We start from the raw sequence: 27,011 nt of genomic DNA, 5'->3' as shown, positions 1-27,011 counted from the left end.
TCAGAAAGGCAGGGAGTCCGGCGCCTGTAGTGGGCATCTCGGAAGTGGTCTGGGAGGGAGTGCAGGCGCGGGGTCTGGATAACAGGCTCAAGGACCTGAATTGGTTGAGCCTTCATAAGTGTTTGCCGGTACGTTCCATCTTGTACCGGTATAATTTGGTGCAATCCCCCACCTGTCTAAAATCCTCTTGTGGCAGGGAGGAGACTGTGCGCCATGTCTTTTGGGACTGTGCCTTTGCCGGAGTAGTATGGGCTAGGGCACGGGTGTTGTTAGATTTGGTAAAGGGGGATTTTGTATTGACGTGGGCCAGGTTAGAGAGGGGTGTAGGGAGAGCGAGAGGGACGGATAGGGACAGGTTTCTGCTCTGGCTTCTCATGAGTCTCTTTAAACGGGGGCTGTGGGAAGCCAGGCAGAACATGGTGAAGACAGGGAGAGATTGGGGGGTGGAAGGGATAGTGAGGAGGGTGGAAGGAGATTTGAGGGGGAGGATGAAGAGGGAGGAGAGGAAGTGGGGGCAGCATGCTGCTCGGGAGAGGTGGAAGGGGGGTTTAGGGCTGGGTGTCATTTAGATTTGTAAGAGGATAGATTAGGGACGGGGAGATAGGGAGAGGTATTTTGTAGGGTAACGGGGAGGGAAGATGCTCCCCTGAGGTTTTGTTTGTGGTTTATGTTTTAGTTTAATTAGTTTATTTAAAATACCATTATTTGTGTATGTATGTAAATTATGAGTTGTAAAGAATGAATGGTATTGAAGATAATAAATTATTTTTATATATTTTTTTTTTAAAAGATAGGGCTGTTTATTGTTTTTGTATATTGATCCATTTATCATCTTCATTAAAGATGTATAAAGAAAATCACGCTGCATTTTGGTCCTCTCTTTCGACGGAAGAAAACCTTAACTGCTGATATCATGCAAAGCACAAATAAGATTGTAGTAAGAGAAACAACTATGACTACAAATAAATACTCTTTCAAGTTGAAAAATACAAGTAACTGACAAAATAATGGAAACACTTGAGAAAATTAGGGATAAAAAGTATATTGAAAGCAGGTGCTTCCACACAGGTGTGGTACCGGAGTTAATTAACCAATTAACATCCTATCATGCTTAGAGTCATGTACAAAAATGCTCGACAGGCCATTATTTTTGTAATTATTTTGGCGACCATGGCTATGTCAAGATAGGATGACAATGCTCCCATCCATAGGGCACGAGTGGTCACAACGGTTTAATGAACATGAAAACAATGAAAACCATATGCCATGCCAGTCTCAGTCACCAGATCTTAACCCAATTGAACACCTATGGGGAGATTCTGGAGCGACGCCTGAGACAGAGTTTTCCATCACCAATAAAACACCAAAATATGGAATTTCTCGGGGGAAAATGGTGTCACACCCCTCCGATAGAGTTCCAAACACTTGTAGAATCTATGCCAAGGTGCATTGAAGCCGTTCTGGCTCGTAGTGTCCCAACGCCCACTTAAGACACTATGTTGGTGTTTCCTATACAGTATGTGTGCCCTGTAAAATCAGTGAAGAAAATGAACTGCCTACGTACCAGTTTCTCCCCAGAGAGAACCTCCAGTAGTTTGATGAGCATGCGTCCATCTCTCAGGTCCATATAGAGGTCAGTGATCCTGCAGGACACTCTGGCTAGGTGGGAGTTGACCCACTTGGTGAAGGTCTTCTTCTGCACCGCTTCACGCTCATCTACAGGGAGGAGCAGAGAGAGAGAGAGAGAGAGATCAGGGGTTAAGTTTTACTTCTGCATTCTAGAATGGTAACATATTCACCAGGTTATCATCTGGGGGTAGAAGATGTGTAACGTATTTTACAGTTCCACTAACGTGTGCTCTTCTTTAGAGACAGACACACACACACACACGCAACATCCTGCTATGATTAAGTTCTGGGCACTCAGAAAAACAGCGGCACAATATAGGCTACAAAGCTAACACTCCAGCTGTGCAGCTAACAGAGTAGAACGTGAGGGTTTGCAGGCCTCATCAGAAACAGCACATTCCACTCATCCTTCCTGTTTATGCCAGGTGTCCCTCGCTTTCCTGGGCGGAGGGTTGTTGGCCTTTGTTACTGTTCGTCTTCTGTTGAAAACATACACCAAGGCCGTCATTGTTCTTGGAAGAACTGTGTAGGGTGTAGCTTCCTCTGTCTAAGAAGTACAATGTAGCTACTGTAGCTAGCTAGCTAGCTGACTTCTCTTTCACAGCAACAGAGTACTGTAAATATCAACATTTCACAGGCCAGGCGGGTTCTTAGTAAACATACTTGAATGCTCAATATGTTTCTTACAATTGTTGTCTGAAACAGACTTATTCGTATACACCATCTTTAAATAGCCAGTCTTGTTTGCACAAGCTAAATGTTGTTAGCATAGCTGGAGTTATTCTCACAGAACAACTATATTCCTAACATAATGGTCTTGCTGCCAGATAGTCTTCTGCACATACTGTAAGCCAAGTGATATTTGTTGCGCTGGTCTCCAGTCTACTGTACATGCTATTCATGCGAGCTAGCTGCTGCTAGTGTTGTTAGCTGGTCATGTTCTCACAGGGTTGTTCTAATGTAGTGTTTCCATGCACCCTTACAAAAAAAGATTGGCGTTTTGAAACTGCAGTAAAAGTGCAGTAACTGCAGTCGAGTGTGGTATTTTGGACGCAGTAATTGCAGAAAACTGCAGTGTACTGTATAGTTGAACTGAAGTTATACTGCACTCTAACTTTAGTTACACTGACAAATTACTGCAGTCGAGTGTGGCATTTTGGATGCAGTATTTTCAGCATACTGCAGTTATACTGCACTCTGACTACAATCTTTTTTCGTAAGGGCAAGGCAGGTGGTCTGGCCCAGGCTTCTCATCCTACTGCAGACCCAATAAACATCAGTCACAACGTAGTACAGGAGCCAGGTCCAAGAGAACCAGCTGCCCCTCTGCTGCATTAGCCATGAACATCATCATGACACACACACAGTCTTTTACTAACCTTGTGGGGACTCACAATTGATTCCCATTCAAAATCCTATTTTCCCTAACCCCTAACCCTTAACCTAACCTTTAACCTCGAACCCTAAACCCCCTAGAAATATCCTTTCTCCTTGTGGGGGCCGGAAAAATGTCCCCAGTTGGTCTCATTTTTTTGTATGTTAACTATTTTTGTGGGGACTTCTGGTATAGTTAAGCATGTCCACACACGCACACACGCACGCACGCACGCACGTGCACACACAAAAACAAAGTGTGCCAACTGACGTCTCCGCTTCACAAGGTATTCCTCATATGAACTCAAAGCCGGTTGCCATGGAAATCTGGCTTTGAGAGGGAGTTTCACAACCTCCCTCCATCAGGGTGGGTCTCTCTCTGTCTCGCTGACTGTGAGAGATGACACCCGTTAACAAAGTGCACCGATGCACTTTCCCTTCCAGCTCCAGCCCAGCCGTTAGCTCAGAGGACGTTGCGACATCACAGCGTGACCAGACTGCTAATAAAGCAGCAGCATGACTGTGTGATATCATGTAGGTACCAAACAGCACACTGTCCAACAGCCTGACAGCCGGGTCCCAGAGATAGTAGATAGTGGCCTTTATGAGTCCCAGTGCCCAGGGCTGAGGCAGATGGAGGCGGCGAGACAGAGGGAGCTGTGTGCCCCACTGTGGGGGACCAGTCAGAGGAGCACAGAGACAATGAAGCCAGTGTTCTCTGCTCTCCATCATACCACGCAAAGCAGCATCAGACAGCATCAGGCCTTATCACTGACGAGACTAAGTAACATTCAGCTCCTTCACTGTGACACGGGCTGCATGGTTAGATCATGCCTGTGTGGCCTCAGGGGGGCTAGGTTAGTCATGACTTTGGGAATCAGGAAAAAGGCTTTGTAAATCAGGGTGATGCTGGATATTCTTAGCAGCACATAAGATACCAAACAAAAGCAACAGAATGAAAGGTAGCTTCAAATACAAAACAGTAAAGTGAAATAGTCCATTCACAATATACATTTTGCTTTAAGACACATGACCCTGTGTGCTGTTCAAGGTTCCAATTACTTGTTGACACAATCAGCTGCAGTTCAAAAGGGCATCAAATGTCTAAAATAAATGTGCGTTCTAAAGCGGAGATAGAGACGGATGGAGGATATGGGTGGAGCTGGACATGTCCTGAGTGTCTGTAAACAGGGTTTCCTGCAGGGGAGAGCATCTGGCCCTCACAGCAGAGCCCAGGAAAGGGAAACCCTCGGTCAACAGATATACACACGCTTGCACACACACACACACACACACACACACACACAATCTCAACCTGCAGCTCTCTGGCTCTGCAGAGTACAAACAGTAACCCCCTTGGATCACAATCCCAACAAGCAGTCACAGACCACAATCACAGACCACTGATCAAGACCCACAAACCACAAGTCTACCAAATGATCAGACCACTGACAAGACCACAATCTGTGGACAGCTGCTATGCTATGCATGATGTCCTGATCACTGAACTGTGTGCAATCAATGTCAACTCCTTACATCAAAAATACCTAAAAGTTTAATGCTATTAGTCTGCCAAGACCAGAGTTGTTTTACTATGTGTGACTGTTGAAAGGCAGTGTTAAGTTAAAAAGTCAAAAGCAGTAATACAGTAGTAATGTACACTGTATAAAAGTGTTAAGAATATTATGTAATAGCAATACAAAGCAACGTCAAACTATCATCAGGCCTGGTAGTACATGACTTGGCCTCTCAAGTACTAGAGTCAAGGAAAAGAAGGAACTAGGAAAGAGACAAAGTTTGACGGTGAGATAAAAGACAAAATGACAGAGATGAATGTTGTCACATCCTCTCTGGCTCCTCATTAGATGATTCTAGAATTAGTGTGAGGCAGCCAGTGCACTCACACAGACACCGAATGTAAAGGAGGCATGCTATTTTTCACAGGTGTTTGCAGGGCCTTAGGTGCGAATGTTGAGCATTTCTGTGAAATGGCTCCAAAATGGACTGAGGTAATTAACAAAAGAGTTGTGAGTTGGACAAGGAAAGGATGTTTAAGTCCAAGGTCCTCATTTCCAAACCGGTGTCAAATAAAGACAGACAAGGCAGACAGAACAGGACCGTTTGATGACACGTCCTTCTGAGACACTGGATGAGTTTGGATATGTTTGGGAGGGGCGATGGCTTGGATGGTGATGGCTCGAATAACCAGTCATCTGAGCCAATGACAGAGCCATAGATTTAATCCCAGTGACATTTAGCAGACTGCACCCGGTCATACAAGGACAGGACTTACTTCCTGCTCTCAGAGCTCAGTGGAGCAAAACTAAGGTGATTTTAGAGGAGGGAGGATGTTACACAGCTAAGATCGAGCTCATACATTAGTGAGTCTGAACAGATTCAACGTAAAGTCAGTGAGCTAAGAAGAGATAAAGTCACTGCAGTGGGAGAAAATAGAAATGTTTTTTGGAAGCTAAAGATAAAAAGCTATTATTGACAAATTAAAGAGCACAGACCTCTGGGAATGAGATGAAAGCGAAACACTCTACAAAAGCAGGTGGGCGGAGCAGGCAGAGCGAGGCGGGTGGAAAGGACGGGACAGGCAGAGCAGTGACTGTATACTAGGAGGATAGGATCATCTTTGTTGATAGCGATGTTGTGTTTCCATAAGTGGATGAATTAGTCTAATTTATGGTAAAGCCTCAACCCTTAGCTACCCCTTCCAATTGAGCTCCAAAAAAAAGTTAATTATGACAACATTTTTATTGTTTTGTGTGACTACAGCGCCTGCAATAAAACGCAAACGTAGAGAAAAGTTCAAATTGAGCGAGATGTTGAAGTGGATAATCAGCCCACCCGGCTTCGATTGGGTCATTATAATTCAAAACAATGCATTCTAAAATAAATGACATGCTTTGTGTATAAGCCTGTTTGTAGAGACAGTTATAGAACAGGCTAGCCCACTCTGCTGATTGGCTACAAATACTTTCATTCTGCTAGGTAGTCAAAACCCCCACGTCTCAATGTCAAGAGAGTTGTCTTAAATTACTCAGTGGTTTATCAATAATGCTGAACCAACAGCGGGGCTATTGCCAGAGTGGCTGTAACGCACTGTCTCTGTGTGTGTGTGTGTGTGTGTGTGTGTGTAGGGGCAGCCCCATTTAAAGCAGCACATTGATATGCGGGGTCCTCTTTGGGTCAATACTAAAGCTCACAGACACAGTCATGCATATGAGAGTTCGACCTTGACCCCAGTGTGGGGAACAAAGGTTGCCTCCAGCTATACTGGCTGGGCTGGGGTGTGGCCACATGGCTGAAACAGAGACTTGGCCAGGATATCTAGCTAGTAGCTAACCCCCTCCCATCTCTGACTGTTCTGCCCACACAATAACTCTATACTGTACTATACACTCTACATGTGACTTCATGTACACTTTAAAGCCAACCTCTTCAACCTCAGGAGGCTGAAGAAATGTGGCTTGGCCCCTAAGAACCTCACCACCTGGTACGGCAACTGCACCGCCCACATCCGCAGGACTAGCCAGAGGGTGTTGCGGTCTGCCCAACGCATCACCGGGGGGCACACTGCCTGCCCTCCAAAGCTGGGGCCGAGAGACTGAAAAACAGTTTCTATCTCAAGGCCATCAGTCTGGCCATCAGTCTGTTAAATATACATCACTAGCCGGCTAACACCTGGTTACTCAACCCTGCACAACCCATTTCAGATTTAGATATGATAATATACAGTTGAAGTCGGAAGTTACATACACTAAGGTTGGAGTCAATAAACTCATTTTTCAACCACTCCACAAATTTCTTGTCAACAAACTTTAGTTTTGGCATGTCGGTTAGGACATCTACATTGTGCATGACACAAGTAATTTTTCCAACAATTGTTTACAGACAGATTACTTCACTTATAATTCACTGTATCACAATTCTAGTGGGTCAGAAGTTCACATACTCTAAGTTGACGGTGCCTTTAAAACAGCATGGAAAATTCCAGAAAATGATGTCATGACTTTAGAAGGTTCTGAAAGGCTAATTGACGTCATTTGGAGGTGTACCTGTGGATGCATTTCAAGACCAACCTTCAAACTCAGTGCCTCTTTGCTTGACATCATGGGAAAATCAGCCAAGACCTCAGAAAGAAAATTGTAGACCTCCACAAGTCTGGTTCATCCTTGGGAGCAATTTCCAAATGCCTGAAGGTACCACGTTCATCTGCACAAACAATAGTATTCCGGTATAAACACCATGGGACCACACAGCCGTCATACTGCTCAGGAAGGAGACACCTTCTGTCTCATAGAGATGAAGGTAATTTGGTGCAAAAAGTGCAAATCAATCCCAGAACAACAGCAAAGGACCTTGTGAAGATGTTGGCGGAAACCAGTATAAAAGTATCTATATCCACAGTAAAAACGAGCCCTATATCGACATAACCTGAAAGGCCGCTCAGCAAGGAAGAAGTCACTGCTCCAAATCTGCCTTAAAAAAGCCAAACTGTGGTTTGCAACTGCACATGGGGACAAAGATCGTACTTTTAGGAGAATTGTCCCCTGGTCTGATAAAACAAAAGAACTGTTTGGCCATAATGACCATCCTTATGTTTGGAGGAAAAAGGGAGAGGCTTGCAAGCCGAAGAACACCATCCCAACTGTGAAGCATGGGGGTGGAAACATCATGCTTTGGGGCTGTTTTTCTGCAAAGGGACCAGGACGACTGATCCGTGTAAAGGAAAGAATGAATGGGGCCATGTATCGTGAGATTTTGAGTGAAAACCTCATTCCATCAGCAAGGGCATTGAAGATGAAACGTGGCTGGGTCTTTCAGCATGACAATGATCCCAAACACACCGCCCGGGCAACGAAGGAGTGGCTTCGTAAGAAGCATTTCAAGGTCCTGGAGTGGCCTAGCCAGTCTCCAGATCTCAACCCCATAGAAAATCTTTGGAGCAAGTTGAAAGTCTGTGTTGCCCAGCAACAGCCCCAAAACATCACTGCTCTAGAGGAGATCTGCATGGAGGAATGGGCCAAAATACCAGCAACGGTGTGTGAAAACCTTGTGAAGACTTACAGAAAACGTTTGACCTCTGTCATTGACAAAGGGTATATAACAAAGTATTGAGATAAACTTTTGTTATTGACCAAATACTTATTTTCCACCATAATTTGTAAATTAATGAATTTAAAAATCCTACAAATGTGAGTTTCTGGATTTTTTTTCTCATTTTGCCTGTCATAGTTGAAGTGTACTTATGATGAAAATTACAGGCCTCTCATCTTTTTAAGTGGGAGAACTTTCACAATTGGTGGCTGACTAAATACTTTTTTGCCCCACTGTATATTGAAGCAACATCTCAAGACATCAGTCAGGAAGTTAAGGATTGGTCGCAAATGGGTTCTTCCAAATGGACAATGACCCCAAGCATACTTTCAAAGTCAAGGACAAGAAAGTCAAGATATTGGTGTGGCCATCACAAAGCCCTGACCTCAACCCTATAGAAAATTTGTGGGCAGAACTGAAAAGGTGTGTGCGAGCAAGGAGGCATACAAACCCTGACTCGGTTACATCAGGAGGAGGAAGAGGAATGGGCCAAAATTCACCCAACTTATTGTGGGAAGCTTGTGGAAGGCTAACCAAAACATTTGACCCAAGTTAAACAATTTTAAAGGCAATGCTACCAAATACTAATTGAGTGTATGTAAACTTCTGGCACACTGGGAATGTGATGAAATAAATAAATAATTCTCTACTATTATTCTGACATTTCACATTCTTAAAATAAAGTGGTGATCCTAACTGACCTAAGACAGGGAATTTTTACTAGGATTAAATGTCAGGAATTATGAAAAACTGAGTTTAAATGTAAGGTGTATGTAAACTTCCAACTGTATCATAAAGTAGTTTGGATGGAGTGAACTACTATTTCAAAGTAACTTTAGTTAACTAAACTATATTGTTCCTAAGGGTAGTTGTAGTGTAGCTTAATCTTTTCCAGTGTGAAGTAATTGGTAGCTTGGTAAAATATATTTTCTTCCACAACACTGCATGTGACACTTTCACCCTCAGATAAAAAAATAAAAAAACAGAACGAATAAAATATTGCACAAGTTCCTGAGGCATTAACAAAGGAATTCAAAACAGAGTTAAGAGAGACAAAATTTCAGGAAGCCTGTCTGCCAGACCGGCTCCCTCTTTCCAGAAACATACAGTACCAGGCAAAAGTTGACACAACTACTCATTCAGGGTTTTTCTTTATTTGGACTATTTTCTACATTGTAGAATAATAGTGAAGACATCAAAACTATGAAATAACACATATGGAATCACGTTGTAACCAAAAAAGGGTTAAACATATCAAAATATATTTTATATTTGAGATTCTTCAAAGTATCCACCCTTTGATTTGATGACAGTTTTGCACACTCTTGGCATTCTCTCAACCAGCTTCATGAGGTAGTCACCTGGAATGCATTTCAATTAACATGTGTGCATTGTTAAAAATTAATTTGCAGAATTTCTTTCCTTCTTAATGCGTTTGAGCCAACCAGTTGTGTTGTGACAAGGTAGGGGTGGTATACAGAAGATAGCCCTATTTGGTAAAATAGGTACATATTATAGAAAGAACAGCTCAAATTATACAAAGAGAAACGACAGTCCATAATTTATTTTGGATAGGAAGGTCAGTCAATACAGAACATTTCAAGAACTTTGAATGTTTCTTCAAGTGCAGTTGCAAAAACCATGAATCGCTATGATGAAACTGGCTCTCATGAGGACCGCCAGAGGAAAGGAAGACCCAGAGTTACCTCTGCTGCAGAGGATAAGTTCATTAGAGTTACCAGCCTCAGAAATTGCAGCCCAAATAAAAACATACATCTCAACATCAACTGTTCAGCGGAGACTGCGTGAATCAGGTCTTCTTGGTCAAATTGCTAAAAAGAAACCACCACTAAAGGAAACCAATTAGAAGAGACTTGATTGAGCCAAGAAACACAGGCAATGGACATTAGACTGGTAGAAATCTGTCCTTTGGTCTGATGAGTCAAAATTTGAGATTTTTGGATTCAACCGCCGTGTCTTTGTGGGATGCAGAATAGGTGAATGGATGATCTCTGCATATGTGGTTCCCACCATGAAGCGTGACGGTGGAGGTGTGATGGTGCTTTGCAGGGGACATTTATTTAGAATTCAAGGCACACTTAACCAGCATGGCTACCACAACAGTCTGCAGTGATACGTTATCCCATCTGGTTTTCACTTAGTGGGTTTATCATCTGTTTTTCAACAGGACAATGACCAAATACACCTCCAGGCTGTGTAAGGGCTATTCGACCAAGAAAGAGAGTGATGGAGTATTGCATCAGATGACCTGGCCTCCACAATCCCCCCAACCTCAACCCAATTGAGATGGTTTGGGATTAGTTGGACCAGTAGCTAACAAGTGCTCAGCATATGTGGGAACTCCTTCAAGACTGTTGGTAAAAGCATTCCAGGTGAAGCTGGTTGAGAGAATGCCAAGAGTGTGCAAAGCTGTCATCAAGGCAAGGGGTGACTACTTTGAAGAATCTAAAGAATATAAAATGTATTTACACTTATTTGATTACTACATGGATTCCATATGTGTTATTTCATAGTTTTGATGTCTTCACTATTATTCTACAATGTAGAAAATAGTCCAAATAAAGAAAAACCGTCCAATGATACTGACGCCCAGGGCAGCTCTCTGCAGCTGTGTGTTTGGGGACAGCCAGGCCATCGGTGACCGCCGGCTAACCTAGTCACAGGAAAACACTGTCACATTGTGTCTTACTCACCAGAATACAGAGCTAATCAACACTGCATTGTTTCATATAACAGTCTGTAGGCTACTACAGCCCGATGTAATGTCCCTTTATGACCCTTTGTGAAAAATGATTCCAATGCCTTTGAAATTAGCTGACAAAATCAGCATCTGTATCCTAGAATGAACTCTTTCTCTAGGTGTGTTAACACCTTAATCCCGAGGCAAAGAGAACTATAGCCTATTTGTGCCCCATTCAGCTGAGATCCATAGTGAGAGAAAGATGATGGAGAGAGGGAAGGGTGAAAGGATGAAAAGAGGAATACAGAGCTGCCAGTGACAGTAAATCAGGCTAGCAGCAGCCTAACAACTTCACGCTGGTTGTGGCGCAGCACCCCAATGCCACATGTCCCAGATTGTTGTTAGAAAACTGCAGTTTAATTATGTCTACATCTGGTTGGGAGGAATTTGGACTTTTTCCTGGAGACAATTCATCAAAAACACACAAATACCATGCACCAAAATAAACATTACGATACGGTGAGACATTCAACAAAATGAAAATCTGGCTGAGGCCTTTGGTAGCTGATGTCATTCACAGTTGCCCCACCCTATGGTGGCTGGGGCGGTAATTGAAAGAGATGTGGGCTGCAGGTCATACAACTGTTCAGCTACCAACACAAAGTCTACATGTACTGTACAGTATGTGTGTGGAAAAACTGCATGTACAATTGGGAATTCTGTGTGGCACTGTCCTGTTGAAGATAGCTGTGCAAATTACACAAGATGGACGAAAGGCTTCAGATGACTCCAGCTAAAGCATACACAGACAGAAGATCTGTATGTATACACAACCCTGCTTGTCCAGGGAGATTTACACCTCGCTTCACTCTAGTCAGGACACAGTCCCTGCATCCAGACCAAGTATACAACCACTCACCCCTGGGGTTGTCCTCCCAAATGTTTCCACCCTGCCTCCCTCTAATGTAGGCCACATTGTTTCACTTATAAATCTGTAATTTCTCAACTTCCTGCTCAGTGTAAGGTGCTCACCCAATACCCGCGAGAGAGGGAGAGAGCGGTTGAAGGATGAACAAGGAGGAAAATGGCTGCGCTTTCTTATGGGCCCACACATGATAGCTGGCACACTGTGTCGAACAGACAGGCACCTCAACAGTACCCTGATTTACTGAACAGGGACATAAAAACACCCACCAAAAAAATAAAAAGCCAGAAAACATTTTCCTATCGGGTTATGTCAAGGCTGGTCGAGCAGTATGTTTCCCTTCTTTGTATTAGTACAGAGACAAGGGGAGAGTTACAGAGAGAGCGCTACAGCTGTGTGGCCTCACAAGGGAGATATCACTCATGTTAGTTTATTACTCAAGTCATACACTCGGAAACCCAGTTGAAAAATGAAACTGTATGATGTGTTTCCTGTATAATCTTCCATAACCACATCTGTGAATGTGAACTTTGTTCATCCTTTTTTGCAGCCTGTTTCTAGAGATGACTATTCACTCACTCATTCAGAGAAGAACCTACAGTTACAGATATGACTCTGAGAGCACAAAGAGTGTACGATTTGCTTAAGTGCATACATTACTGTCCATTTTTCTATCTAAAGCTACAGGTAACTGCCAAAATAAAAGAAACACTTGAGTAAATGAGGTATACAAAGTATATTGAAAGCAGGTGCCTCCACACAGGTGTGGTTCTTGAGACAATTAAGTAATTAACATCCCATAAGAGGTGAGGTCATGTATAAAAATGCTCAGTTGCCCATTATTTTGGCTACCATGGCTAGAAGAGATCTCAGTGACTTTGAAAGAGGGGTCTCAAAGGAGTTTAGGGAGGTGTGTTTGTCTCATTCACCAGATCTCAACCCAATTGAACACTTATGGGAGATTCTAGACAGGCTCATGAGACAGTGTTTTCTAAATCAATCAACAAAATACCAAATTATGTAATTTCTCATGGAAGAATGGTGTCGCATTCCTCCAATAGAGTTCCAGACACTTGTAGAATCTATGCCAAGGCGCATTGAAGCTGTTCTGGTGGCCCAACGCCCTATTAAGACACTTTATATTGGGGTTTCCCTTATTTTGGCAGTTACCTGTATGTGTTTGATCAAACACAGTCACACAGAAGACTGTATACTAGGTAGTCGCTAAGAATAAGACAAGCCTTCTGATGTAAAACAATCAAATTAAAAACATGACGCTGTTCACAGGGAATCTGGCGCAATCCTCAGTGTGACAAGAAATATTACGCGCAACTAATTAATCAAACTTCAAGCGCAACAAGCTAACGTTCTGAACAGAACCAAAATATTTAGACTGCTACATAATAGCTCAGATATGTCAATGTTTCCCACTCTTGTGTTTTAAGAAGCTCTGAAATCATCCAATCATGTGGAACATAAGCTGTTCAGGAGATATCGGAGCTGTTATTCTGTTTGATGAATCACCCTTGGTGTAGTGAGGAGATGGCAGGCAGAGTCAACCACAGCGGAGTCATGAAGTCATATGGAGAGTAGGAGGGAGAGGAGAGGTGCAGGGCACATGCTAGTCATTCTCTCTGTTGCTTTAGGCATAGAGAAGAAACTCCAAAGCAAACTAATTCACTGAGTGTTAAAGAGAAGCTTTCAGTCCTCATCTCAACCTCTTTAGGAAGGACCATGAGGCTTTTAAGACCTGATCTATATCACCTTTTACAGTGAAAAAAACAGTATATATATATAGTTCAGTCTGCTGCTTTGGATATTAGGACGATAGGTTTCCCATATTGGAACTGGAGCTCATTCTGACTTACAACCTAATGCTATGGACTCCCACTAAAAAGGTCCACTCCATGTCTTGGCAGTATTACTGATAAACATAACCCAGGTATGAAATGAAGTCTTACAAGAAACCATGTTTCCCCTTATACAGAGGCCAAGGCTGTGACATACGGGATGGTGTGTGGGTGCTATTCTAGGAGGGGTAGAGCCCACAAGCCTGGAGATAGACAAGCTCATTATATCAAACATCTGTATTTAATAAGAGAAGGGGGAGAAGAGATGGGGGAGAGAGAGAGGGGGGAAGGGTGGGGTAGATAGAGGGTGGAAGGTTGGTGGATGTGCTTCTAAAACTAGAAGCTTTCCGACACCCTCTTATGTCAGACACACATGCAACTGACGCTCTCGCTCTTCCAGCCACACCCTGTAGCGTATTGGGGAGACATGCGGACAGACAAAGACAGACCAGCCTGGTTGGCTTTAGCCTAACTCCGTTCACTCTCGCATGACTGTTATGAAGACTAACACAAACAGGGCTTTGGGCCATTTGACCTGGATCGTATAACATATCTAAACTCACATTCCCAACACATCCGGACCCAAATCCCATGCTTCCGTGCCTTTCACCAGGGTGGAATGTGGGCTCACGCCCCAGTACTTACTATGACGTACCCTGTACTGATAATGTGGATGCCTTGCCTACACATGTACCAAGACTCAACACTACAAAATGTGTTTATTTTCTTCACAACACTAACCGCCAAGGTTCTTGACACAGAAGGTCATGTTAAGACAAACCTCTTCAATGGCTGTAACAAAGCTGCCTTTGCCTACCAGGGCTACTCAGCTGATCAGCCTGCCTCGCTCTGCTCTGTTGGAGTAGAGGTTTACCCTTGACTGGCCAACTGTTGCGATCTAAAAGGAGGTGCCCTGCACATGTAGCAACATTTCAGTTGATTGGTGAAGCTGACCTTTGTTTTGAAGGAATAAAATCAAACAGTCTGCTTGTTCTCTGACAGCCCTGTAAGAGAACAGGCAAGCCCAGTGTGTACCTACTATTCATCTCCTGGAAATGCTTTATCTTAACAAATGCTGACCACTTTCAGTGTTTTACTGTAAAATCTTCTTGTTAGCAGAATGAACAAGAAAATGTAACACACAATGTACGGTTTTACATTTCACAATGCCAAATTGAATGTAGTATTGGTACAAACAACCAAAGAAACTCTAAGTTATGCAAAGACACAGAGTCAATATGAAACCTCAGAGAGAGTGTGAGAATGTACACAGGCAACATCTGAAAACCAGCACATATAAACTGGGAACCGGGACACCCCACTGTCCATACCCATCCACTCCAAAACACACTCAGGGCCAAGCAGGCCTTTCACAACCAATTACATTTGACAATACTGATACTATCCCAATCTGGGCCATCCAATGAGCTTGGCTCCTTTTCTGCTGCCTGGGTCGTTTTCCCTCTTGATAGCTGGATGAAAGAGGCTGCCTGTCATCTCAGCATTCCCCGTCTCTGTCACTCCACTCCCATTCATAACAGTCTGGGCCACACTGCATTGGCCTGGAGTTGATAGGCTGATACAACCCCCTTTGTCAGAGGGATCCGGAGGCCCCTGATGGGTTTTAGGGGGTTCCATGCAGTGTGGCTCAAAGGGTGTAAAGTCAGTTTCCTACAAGGCAGACATGGCCATTCACTCATTTCAACCAATGTCTCACCCTGTGGACTTTCTCTAATCAGAGAGTTGGGAATTGGAGCTGAAACAGAGGCAATGTTTCCCCTATATGCATTTAGCTAAATTGTGGCCGCCACTGCAAAGGAATGTAATTTCAAAAATTGGGATGGTAAAACATTTTCAGTGTAAACTTAAACCAATAAAACTAGATATAAAGGGTGTTGAAAACATAATGGAGCAACAATCACCAAAAATAAAAACTGAGAATCTAAAATTCCAAAAATGCCATGGCATGGGGCCCCCACTGATTTGTTATAATGTTTGAGTCACTCAGATAACATAAGAACATGGCAAAATGTGTAGAATTGCACGAAATTAGCTTTGAAACTGCAATTCTTATCTCTGCTTCATTACATTAAAAAAACAATTTTTTTTAGGAAACTAGCTTTAAAACTGTAAAATTCCCCCCCTCCCCATGTCAAAATGTGTAGAATTGCAGGACATTGGCTTTGAAACTGCAATTTGTTTCTCAGCCCCAAGACAAAACGTCTACAATGTGTGCAGGAAACTTTAAAATAGCTCAATTTTGTCTCTGCGGGCAAGAGGAGGGAGTGTAAAACTGCACCATTGGCCAACCAAAACCACACAGGTAGGCTACATTTATCTGATACCTATAGCTAAACATGTTGGCCTGTACTGTGTAGCTATGTCAACCTGAACATGTAGGCCTGCACACTGTAGCTACGCCAACCTGAACATGTAGGCCTGCACACTGTAGCTACGCCAACCTGAACCTGATGGCCTGAACTGTGTAGCTATGTCAACCTGAACATGTAGGCCTGCACACTGTAGCTACGCCAACCTGAACCTGATGGCCTGAACTGTGTAGCTATGTCAACCTGAACATGTAGGCCTGCACACTGTAGCTACGCCAACCTGAACCTGATGGCCTGAACTGTGTAGCTATGTCAACCTGAACATGTAGGCCTGCACACTGTAGCTACGCCAACCTGAACCTGATGGCCTGTACTGTGTAGCTATGTCAACCTGAACATGTAGGCCTGCACACTGTAGCTACGCCAACCTGAACCTGATGGCCTGTACTGTTTAGCTATGTCAACCTGAACATGTAGGCCTGCACACTGTAGCTACGCCAACCTGAACCTGATGGCCTGAACTGTGTAGCTATGCCTCCATCACACCTGTATGGTGACATTATGTTTGATATCTATACAGTCTACAGCCCTTTAGAGCATTTTATGTCTTTCTTCCCTCCCAGAAGACATCACTATCCACACTAACTTTGTCTGCTGCCAAGGTCAATCATTTCCACCAGTGCCAGTACATTCATTGCCAGATAGACTTCTGAGGTCATATGATGGATAGAAAGATGAGGTAAGAATTCAATGCAGCAACATAGTGTTTTTCTTTTTACCACATGTGATTTTCTTCTACCTCATGTTTGCTAACCAGGGCCTCCATCATCACTGTAATGGTCGAGGTTATTTATGGATGTGCTGGTGGCCATTTTTAAATGAAGTTATAAGAGTGCCAAAGACCAGAGTCCTCCTATTCTCTGACAAATCAATCATTCTAAGGCCAGTGGGAGGTCAGACACAAGGACTGCCCATTTCATCAGGTTGGTATAGTCTCCCCCCCTCTCTCTCTCTCTAGCTCTTTCTCTGGCCCTCCTTAACCTTCAGCACAGCTCCAGGAAACGCAAGATTTACACTTTCCACTGAGCTCATGTTTCACCATCTCGAGTCCAGGGAGCATAAAGAACTGTGTCACTATGGCCTCCCAGACATTCCAACCCTACATATCCACCCAGATGGACATATAATGTAGTGTGAAGTCTGAAGACATACTACCACCTGTGAAAGATGTACTACCACCAGTTAAACACACGTCACTTGACAGATATTCTGTTTCTCATTATAGTATCATTGCGGTACAAATCGAAAACACATTCAGCCAGACTTGGAACCAAGAGCCTCCTCTTCCCTTTGCAACTATTCGATATACAGTACAATCAAATTAGCACAACAGGTATGGTTTTCCACTGAGTCATTGATTGAATTGTGCTGGGAATGCAGCAATGACTGGCCCTTTCATAAAGATGCCAACTTCCTTCCTCTTTCACCCTGTCTAATTTAGAAGAGTTGTTTATTCATTCATCATGGCCCCTACAGCACACAGGGGCAGTGCAGGAAGAGTCTGTCAGTGGTGTTACCAGGCTGATAACTGTCTTGCACCAAGCAACAGTTAGGCGCTAGAGCTGACTCATAGCCAAATGGACTGGCCTCAGAAACCAGACCCAAAACAATAAAGACTGGAATTGTCTGTCAATTTATCAGTGCCTTCATGTCCAGTACTAAACACCAAAGTGGGTACACACAGAGAGCTTATCATAAGCTAGTGTTCTCCATGCTGGACCCAGACAGAAATATGTAGCTGAATGGGACAATAGTTCATTGGGTCAGCACCTTTCTCTGGCTCCCTTCTCTGTACAGAGAAAGCTAATGCAGAAGACCAATAAGCGACAGACCAATCTGCCACGTTTCAACACTACATTATCTCAGCGATGCCACAATACTTGGGCGGTATCCCTCCCTGTCCCATGTCTCTGTGTGGAGTGAAAGCACTGTGCTGTCAGGGCTGCAGGGATTCATATTAAATCAGGGGAGACTCAGTCTCACAGTGACATTGGCTCGTAACAAATTATTCATCACATGCTTCGTAAACAACAGGTGAACTGTTTATGGACCCTTCCCAACAATGCAGAGAGGAAAATAGAGAAATAATCGAAAAATAGTAAAATGAGGAATAAATACACAATGAGTAACGATAACAGAGACTCCTCTGGAGTCATGGGTTCCATAGGGTGTCTGAAGATGTTCAGAGGCCTCTCTGACACTAGCATGCTAATGAAACCACAGAGGAGACTGCCAGGAAAACGTATCATTCACCCATACCTAATCTCAAAGATATTTCATTATGCAAGCTATTATGCAAGAAATCTCAATATCATAAGTCAACACACTCATTCATTCCTGGCGCCTGCGATAATGTACCGGTCTGTGTGTACACGTACTGTATAATGCTGTTTGCATGAGATTGTGTGCCCCCTGCTTCAACCCAGCACTCGTGCTCCAGTTGTGACCTCCTTGTATTTCACAGCTCTGAGCACAAGACAACAACCAACCCCCACAGGATCCCAGTCAACAAACAGCATCTTGCCCACAGAAATAACAGATGTCAACAGATGATCGGAGGCTATACAAGGCTTTGTTTGTAACGTAGAGTGAGACATGACTTCTGTCTCAGCTAAGATGGGGAGTCATGTTTGTTCTTTAGGTTTTGCCCATGAGAAAGGGAACGAGAGCAGCACTGACAGACCCAAACATACACACACTTAAATGAGCCGGCAGGGCTGTGGAATGCAGGTAGACTGCACGGGACAGAGAGGGGCTCAAATGCTCTTCCCGCTGTTCGGAGTATGCTCAGTGGAGCATGCTCCATTACAGCCCTCTTTCATCCTATAATGTGCTGCAAAACAAGACGTGAGGCTCCTCCTGTCTGGTTAACAACTCCACAACACACCGTCTAACAAGGAGCAATGCCAGGGCTCTCCTCCTCTAGCACCATGCTGCTTACAAAGCAACACAGGAGAACACCGCCCCTCCCACTTCTCTTCGCCTGCCATTGTCGTCTTGGAACAGCCAGTCAGCTGCAGCCATGCTGTCTGGTCTGAAAGGTGATATTTTAAATGGCTCTTTCCTTTCACCCCATCGTCTCCCTAAAAAGGTGTCTCTGTACACGTGTAGCTGATATCCAGTCTTCCTCTTTTCCCACCCTGCACTACCTCATCAATATTTCATTAGGTGATGGATGGCATCTGTCATTGCCTCATGATCCACCAGCCCTCTCCCTCGTAGGAATTAGAGGATGCTGCGACCCTCTCCTATCACTGACAGACAATGCAAAACAAAGACGGGAAAGACCTTACATCCCGGGCATCCTGAGATTCACAACTGCTTCCCCACACCATGAAATCACGTCTTTATGAACCGGATACTACAGACCATCCCGTTTGTCAGCTATCATCCGCAACTTTAGCGTGCATAGCAACGCTGGTAAACAAAGCCCTGGGCTCTGCTCTACCTTCCTCCCTACTTATCTTACCTTGCAGCTGCTTAAATCGGCCCTCGAGTTGGTTGTAGTTGAAGGCAGCCTGTTTAGCAGAGTAGCCCGGATCAGGGCCGGGGCTGGAGGCAAGAGAGGGGCCGGGCCCAGAGGAAGGGGACAGGGGCCCTGGGGAGTGGGACCCTGGAAAGACGGGCCCTGGGGACAAGGGGCCAGGCATGCTGGTCGCCCTCTGTAGCTCCATCAGTCCAGTATAAAATAAAGGGCTGGAGAGAAAAAGGGTTCGCTGGTCCCCCTCCTTCTAAAAAACAATGTCCAGTGGTGGTCCCTGTAAAAGGTTAGCTGGGAGAGTCCCTCTCTGGGTGATCGTGCAGCAGTTAGCCCCGAGGTGAAATGCTGGCTCAGCAGCACCACAGCATCATACTCGTCTCAGTCTTCTGTCCTCCCCTACTCTATCATCCCCCCCATCTTCGCACAGCACAAGCAGCTTGCTGACACTAACACGCACAGTGAGAACGATAAAGTGCTCCGTTCCAATATGGTAAAAGCCACAGGGAGAGAGACAGAGTGAGAGAGAGAGAGGGAAGCACGCTGGACTCTGTACTCCTGCAATGAGCGAAGGGCTGCTCAAACACTGCACACCTTTTACAAACCTTAGGGAGGGGGGAGGAGCCAGCAACCTGGAATTCCTTCAGCAGCCACTCACAGTCCTTGTGTTCAGTGGTGATGTCACAGCCTCATTACCAAAAGGGGGAGTGGGAGGGAGGAGTAGAGGGGAGTGGTGGGCTGTACCAAATGGAAATGGAAAGGGGGAGGGGGAGACTTGGCCATGACCTTCCCCATTTCTAAGTACATTTGTTATTTTAAGAGACAAAACATCCCCTAATATTTCACTGATGCGTAGACAGGCTCATGCACAAAAAAAAAAAAACTTCCTGACTGTGTTTTACCAGCACATCCTGTTAGAGTTCATTGCTAGCCCCCCCCACCCTCACCGTTTCACATTAGTGTGTGGGCCTTACAAAAATGCTTTTGAATGGCCAGACAAAGCTAGAAGAATAAGGAGCTCTCATAGTGAGCTCTGTGTAATAATATCCTAGACAGTGAACTGGACCCAAAGTGCAGGCAGGTCTCCCCAGTCTTCTCTCCTTTCCTCTTCATTATTTAGCCATGTAGTCCTCCTGACCCACCGATTGAAGTGAGGGGTTATTATATAATCACAGAGCACAAAATAAGCCTTTTACTGATCAGAAAAACATTGAATGCTCATTTACTCAGTTTTTCCTGATAAGAAAGCACTCTTAAACATCTACAGTAGTTAGACTAGTCCAACAGCACAATATTCCCACCCATCTGAAAACCCTTTGCCGGAAAGACCCCCTTTTACACCATTTCAAAGCCTTTCTTAAATTCCAGGCATTTTAATGGTATGGAATTTCTTCACTAGCTTTAAATGGAAGGCATGGCTTTTAGGGGATAAAAGGTTTCTACTTCCCAAACCTCATGTGAATTCAACCACGCTGGGCCCATTACTCCTGGCAATGTATTTATACTGTAACATATCTTAACATTGCTGTATGTTTTCACAGGGCAGTCAGTCTAATGTGATTATACGCACTGAAAACCATTCCAGGTTTGGCCCGGGCCAGCCTGGCATAGCATGGCGGGGGAGGTGCTTCCAGATTAGGTTTTATATACAAACCCTTTGAAAGTTGGGTGAGTGGGGTATCTCTGTGCTGTAAATAATGAGTGTGGGAGGTAAATGCACGGTGATAGCCGAATGAGCAAGGTAAACATGAGCAGTGAAAGGGGGCTGTTTATAGTAGTCAATAGTGAAGTGAAAAAAGCTGAATGTCCGAGGGGAAAAGAGTATGGACCAAATGAAAAACTCCGTATGAACTGCCTCAATTTCCTGTATGGTTAGAGCACAAATCACAAGGCCTCCTCGTGAATCGCCTCTGGAGCTCCTCTTCTGAATAGTGTGTTTGAGTGGAACATTCCGTTCAAAAAACATCCCTCTCCTCTCCACTGTTTTTTATTTTATTTTTTTTACCTTTATTTAACTAGGCAAGTCAGTTAAGAACAAATTCTTATTTTCAATGACAGCCTAGGAACAGTGGGTTAACTGCCTGTTCAGGGGCAGAACGACAGATTTGTACCTTGTCAGCTCGGGGGTTTGAACTTGCAACCTTCCGGTTACTAGTTCAACGCTCTATCCACTAGGCTACCCTGCCGCGCCTGTTTAACTAAATACTCCCTCACTTAAATAGCAGAACCCTCATCTGAAACAGTTTCTATATTATCTAATTAACGCATGCAAGAGCAAAAACTCACTACAATGTCCCGTGAGGATGTTGCAAATGCTTTTCACAAAGAAGGTCCTGGGGGACAGACAACCATGTGATCTTAATCATACCCCGCCAACCAAGAGAGTGAAGCAGTGAAATATCACTCGACAGCCACTGTCTTTGGAATGTGCTACACGACAGACATGCCTCTACAGCCTTTGTACTGTAATCCACAAGGACAAAAGGGGAAACAACGGCGCACCAGCGGCGACAAAAGAAACTCATTATACTTCATTATAGATGCTACAAAGTCAATCAACCAACGTGTTACTTGATAAGCGCCTTGCTTTTGCTTCTCTGTTAACTAAATGCTTCCATAAAGATGGTACACCAGAGACCTGCTAAGGCACAGACTCAAACACACAGGCACTCTACATAGCCCATACATAATCTAGATTAGAAGCTACATGGGGTCAGCCATGAGACAGCTATGACAGGTGGAGGTGGTACGAAGCCAGTGGGTTGCTAAGAAACCTGGCCCTGCTGACACAGCCTTCACTGGGCTCCACAGTGATGCGTTAAGGACACAAACTTGTAAAGCCATCGTGGAGAATTTCACAAGAGCACTCCGCTTCATCCCTGTCGAATGTAAATTATATTCCTGCCAGAGAGATTGATGAACATCTTTACTGAGCCAGAGTCAGAGTCCACTCCACACACATTCTCGTCTTTCTCTTATATTTGGGACATGATACACCTCCCCCAGACCTGGGGAGTCTGTCTGAGTCGGGGGCTTCCTGTTTTAATGTGTACATTTTGGAATGCAGAGAATGTTAGGAGCAGGGGGGCTTGGGGTGGGTGCTCAGCAGCATAAAGACTCTTTAAGATGGGAGGAGAGGAGGCTGCCATGGCTAGTTTTATTTATTTACACGTCTTGGCTGGGCCAGCTTTTCAGAATGTGGCGATTGCTTTTAAGAGCTCCTCTCCTCAACTCCACAGCCATTCTTGTGACCTCCGGACGGGTTATTCCTGGACCTTCCAGGGTCAAGCAGAGCGAAGTTTACCAGAAACACAGCAGGGATACTGCCAAGATTACAAACAGGTCAATACACACAAATTGAAAGGGTGTAAAAAACAAACCACAAACACTATTACTGGAAACCAGCATCCCGCAGTGCAGACTGTCTTAGCAAATGCAGGGGGTTCTTCATGACATTATTTACCATCGCAGACAGACATTCACACACCAACCTCTTGGCTGTTGGGCGTATTTTCATACTGTACACTACTGTACATACCATACCCTAATTTGGGATTAGCTCCACACTGAATATGTACTGTTAGCCATACATGCACACTCCCTCGCTCCTTCCTTCAGTGTAAGGAGATACAGATCTGTTTCTAAAGAGATCAGTGCAGTTAGCCGCAAGTGGTTTCAGATTTGCCTACCTATCATATGCACACTGTGGAGCTGAAACACACCAGGCCATACGCACTGTTCAGGAGAAAACTAGCCTGTGCCTCAGGAAGGGGCATCAGTTTACACCATAGATTTAATAGGTTTACACAGACATGTTAGTTTGATCAAACACAAGACCTGGCACCTCCTAAGTCATTCTGTATCCTTGAACAGCATGGTTTAGTGTGGTGGCGGGGTGCATTATGTAATGTATTTATTTATTTTTATTTAAATAGGCAAGTCAGTTAAGAACAAATTCTTATTTTACAATGACAGCCTACCCCGGCCAAACCCTCCCCTTACCTGGACGACGCTGGGCCAATTGTGCCCTGCCCTACACTGTACAGCTAACCTTGACTGCAACTGCTAGACAACATTTTGAGAGGTGATTCTGAATTGCAGATTTTACTTAAATACAGTATGGATAGTTACAATTAACCTAAATAATGCCTATAAATACATGTTTCACAACTAACATTGTGAGAAAATGGCAATATTCCATATTAAACTGCTGACATAGGCAGAACCACACTGGCTGCATAACTGATGATGAACACCTCTGAAAAAAAGGGGCAGGCATGTGTGAGTGATGTAAGCGCAGTCACCTCCATTAAGTGATGAGCAAGGAGCAGAATGCCACCGCCACTGCAACGTTAAACTCACATCTGGCCAGCAAATGCTAAGAGGGAGCGGGGGAGAGGGAGTGAGAGAGAGTGAACGAAACAGAGAAAAAAGCAAGGGTAGGGCGGAGAGAAAGGGTTTGTACTGCACAAACATCAGGTCAGTATAGAGATAGACTACATGAATGCATGAATGGTGCAGTAATCAATTAAATCAGATCTGCTTAATTCGAAAACAGGGGAAAGTAATAATACCATGCAACATAATAACCGGTGATACACGAACAATATAACTCAGACCTAACAATACAAATTATGCTTTATACAGTATTTAAACAATAAGGCCCCAGAGGGTGTGGTATATAGCCAATATACCACAGCTAAGGGCTGTTATTATGCACGACAGCCGTACTATATAGGCCATATACCACAAACCCGAGGTACCTTATTGCTGTTATAAACTGGTTACCAATGTAATTAGAGCATTAAAAATAAATGTTTTGCCATACCCGTGGTATACCACAGCTGTCAGCCAATCAGCATTTCAGAGCTCGAACCACCCAGTTTATAATGGCCAATATACCATTTCTAAGGGCTGTTCTTATGCACGACCCAAAGTGGAGTGCCTGGATACAGTCTTTAGTCATGGTATAATGGCCATATACAACAAACCCCAGAGGTTCCTTATTGGTATTATAAACTGGTTGCTAGTGGGCACCAATATCGATAATTCTATATGATATCAATATCGTTTGATATCGATATGACTGAGGCATGTCGTGATATCGTTTAATACTTATTTTACCCCGCTTTCTACACTCTTTTGTAAAAAAACAACAACGCACCGGCATTTGCTGCCGCACTCGGCGGATAGCTAGCAAAGCAAAGACATAGCATGGGTTCACCAATGAGACCAGCTCACTAACTTTAATACAACAAAAAGGTTGTCAAAATAGGCAAGACAATAAATACTTTGGTCCACAATGTATTTCATGTTTCATATTCTGAACAAAAATATAGGCTCTATCCAGGCACTCCGCTTTGGGTCGTGCATAAGAACAGCCCTTAGAAATTGTTTATTGGCCATTATCAAACTGGGTGGTTCGAGCTCTGAAATGCTGATTGGCTGACAGTCGTGGTATACCACGGGTATGACAAAACATTTATTTTTAATGCACTAATTATGGTAAAACATGTTATAAACTGGTTACTGAACAAAAATATAAATGCAACACGCATCAATTTCAAAGATTTTACTGAGTTACAGTTCATATAAGGAAATCAGTCAACTGAAATGAATTCATTAGTCCCTAATCTATTGATTTCACATGACTAGGCAGGGGCGCAGCCATGTGAAATCAATAGATCTCCCCACCCACTGGGGAGCTAGGCCCAGCCAATCAGGGCTTTATTACAGAGAGAAAAACTTCTCCATTTATTCAGCTGTCCGGATGGCAGGTCTCAATTGATCCCGAAGGGGAAGCAGTCGGATGTGGAGGTCCTGGGCTGGCGTGGTTACATGTGGTCTGTGGTTGTGACGCCAGTTGGACGTACTGCCAAATTCTCGAAAATGACATTGGAGGTGGCTTGTGGTAGAGAAATTAACATTTAATTCTCTGGCAACAGCTCTGGTGGACATTTCTGCAGTCAGCATGTCAATTGCATCTGTGGCATTGTGTTGTGTGACAAAACTGCAAATATGTTGGCCTTTTTTTGTCCCCAGCACAAGGTGCACCTCTGTAATGATAATGCTGTTTAATTTTTACATTTACATTTAAGTCATTTAGCAGACGCTCTTATCCAGAGCGACTTACAAATTGGTGCATTCACCTTATGACATTAATCAACTTCTTGATACACCTGCCAGGTGTATCTTGGCAAAGGACAAAAGCTCCCTAACAGGGATGTAAACAAATTTGTGAACACAATTTCAGAGAAATAAGCTTTTTGTGCATGTGGAACATTTTTGGGATATTTTATTTCAGCTCATGAAACATGGGACCAACATTTCACGTTTCGTTTATATTTTTAAGTATACATACATTTATTTGCTCTCCATGAGTCAACCGCCCTCACCTGCTAGCTAACTAGACAACTAGCCCACAAACAGTTATAGAACAAAATAGCAGGCAACAAACAACTGCTGGTGGAAAAATTATTCACGAGCTAGCTAGACAGCTGGAGCATTGTAAGAAAGCAAATTTGTACCATGTATGTATTCTTTACATTATTTCTGTTTATGCTTGTGCACACATCATCTGGTTTTAACAAACATGTTTGTAGTTAGCCAACTTTCTTTTCTTTTTTCATCTGCTTTAGCTAATGTTACCTAATCCCCTTCAGCTAGATGGTAGCTAACTAGCTAGCCAAGTAGCTAACGTTAGTGTCACGCCCTGGCCATAGAGAGGCTTTTTTTCTCTATTTTGGTTAGGCTAGGGTGGACATTCTATGTCCTTTCTATGTCTTGGCCTGGTATGGTTCTCAATCAGGGACAGCTGTCTATCGTTGTCTCTGATTGAGAGCCATACTTAGGTACCCTTTTCCCCCACCTGTTTTGTGGGAAGTTATAGACTTTGTTCAGGGCACATAGCCCAAAGCGTCACGGTTTGGTTTGTTTTTGTTCTTTGTTTTGTCTGCGTCATTTTTAAATAAAGAAAATGTACGCTTACCATGCTGCACCTTGGTCCAGTCCTTCAGCCACCTGTGACAGTTAGTGACTAGCCCACAAATCAGTGGTGGAACCCACCTGACAAAATAGCCAGCTAGCACATGGTAAGATATATGGATATTTGTACCATACATATATTATTTGCATTATATGTAGTTTAAAGTAACTGCCCAGTAAAAATCTCACTTTTAAAATATATTATTCCGTTAACTCATATCCAAAGAAATTTGACTCGTTCTATACTGGTACGTGGCCAAAGCATTAATTGGAGAAAAATTATTTTTTAAATCAACTCAAACTTTTATCTCAAACAGAACATTAAAAAAATGTGTTCTATTTCCTCATAGAGCATGATGTCATCTCGCTAAGGATGTCGACCTGGCCAAACAGCGGCCCAGAGAAGGATGAGCTGGCCAAATCAGTGGTCTACTAGATCAACTCTCTCCTACAGATCAGATTTTTTGCTAATCGGACAAAGACGGAATGGGCACAAAATGTATAGCTAGAAATTTAGCTCCAGATTTGGTATAGCGGTACAGCTAAATTAGTTTACTCCAATTTAGGTCTAGCT

The 27,011-nt window shown here is 43.7% G+C and overlaps 1 protein-coding gene across 2 annotated transcripts in view; it reads right to left on the bottom strand.

Annotated features, from left to right (window-relative positions):
* The window catches only part of LOC115113135 (spectrin beta chain, non-erythrocytic 1), a 131,692-nt gene that overhangs the window by 66,812 nt on the left and 37,869 nt on the right, over nt 1–27,011 (bottom strand). The window contains exons 1-2 of one of the 2 annotated variants that reach the window (XM_029640424.2): nt 19,445–20,030; nt 1,565–1,716 (exon numbers count right to left, since the gene is read on the bottom strand). In XM_029640424.2, coding sequence (XP_029496284.1) covers nt 1,565–1,716; nt 19,445–19,649 — 357 coding nt within the window. In that variant the 5' untranslated portion in view covers nt 19,650–20,030. Of the gene's footprint in view, nt 1–1,564; nt 1,717–19,444; nt 20,031–27,011 lie in introns of those variants that run through there. The other variant, XM_029640425.2, reaches the window with a different exon arrangement.

The sequence above is a fragment of the Oncorhynchus nerka genome, linkage group LG28 (assembly GCF_034236695.1).
Source record: "Oncorhynchus nerka isolate Pitt River linkage group LG28, Oner_Uvic_2.0, whole genome shotgun sequence".
NCBI lineage: Eukaryota > Metazoa > Chordata > Actinopteri > Salmoniformes > Salmonidae > Oncorhynchus > Oncorhynchus nerka.
The sequence above is the reverse complement of the archived record's forward strand: the minus strand, read 5'-3'. Positions and strand labels throughout refer to the sequence as shown.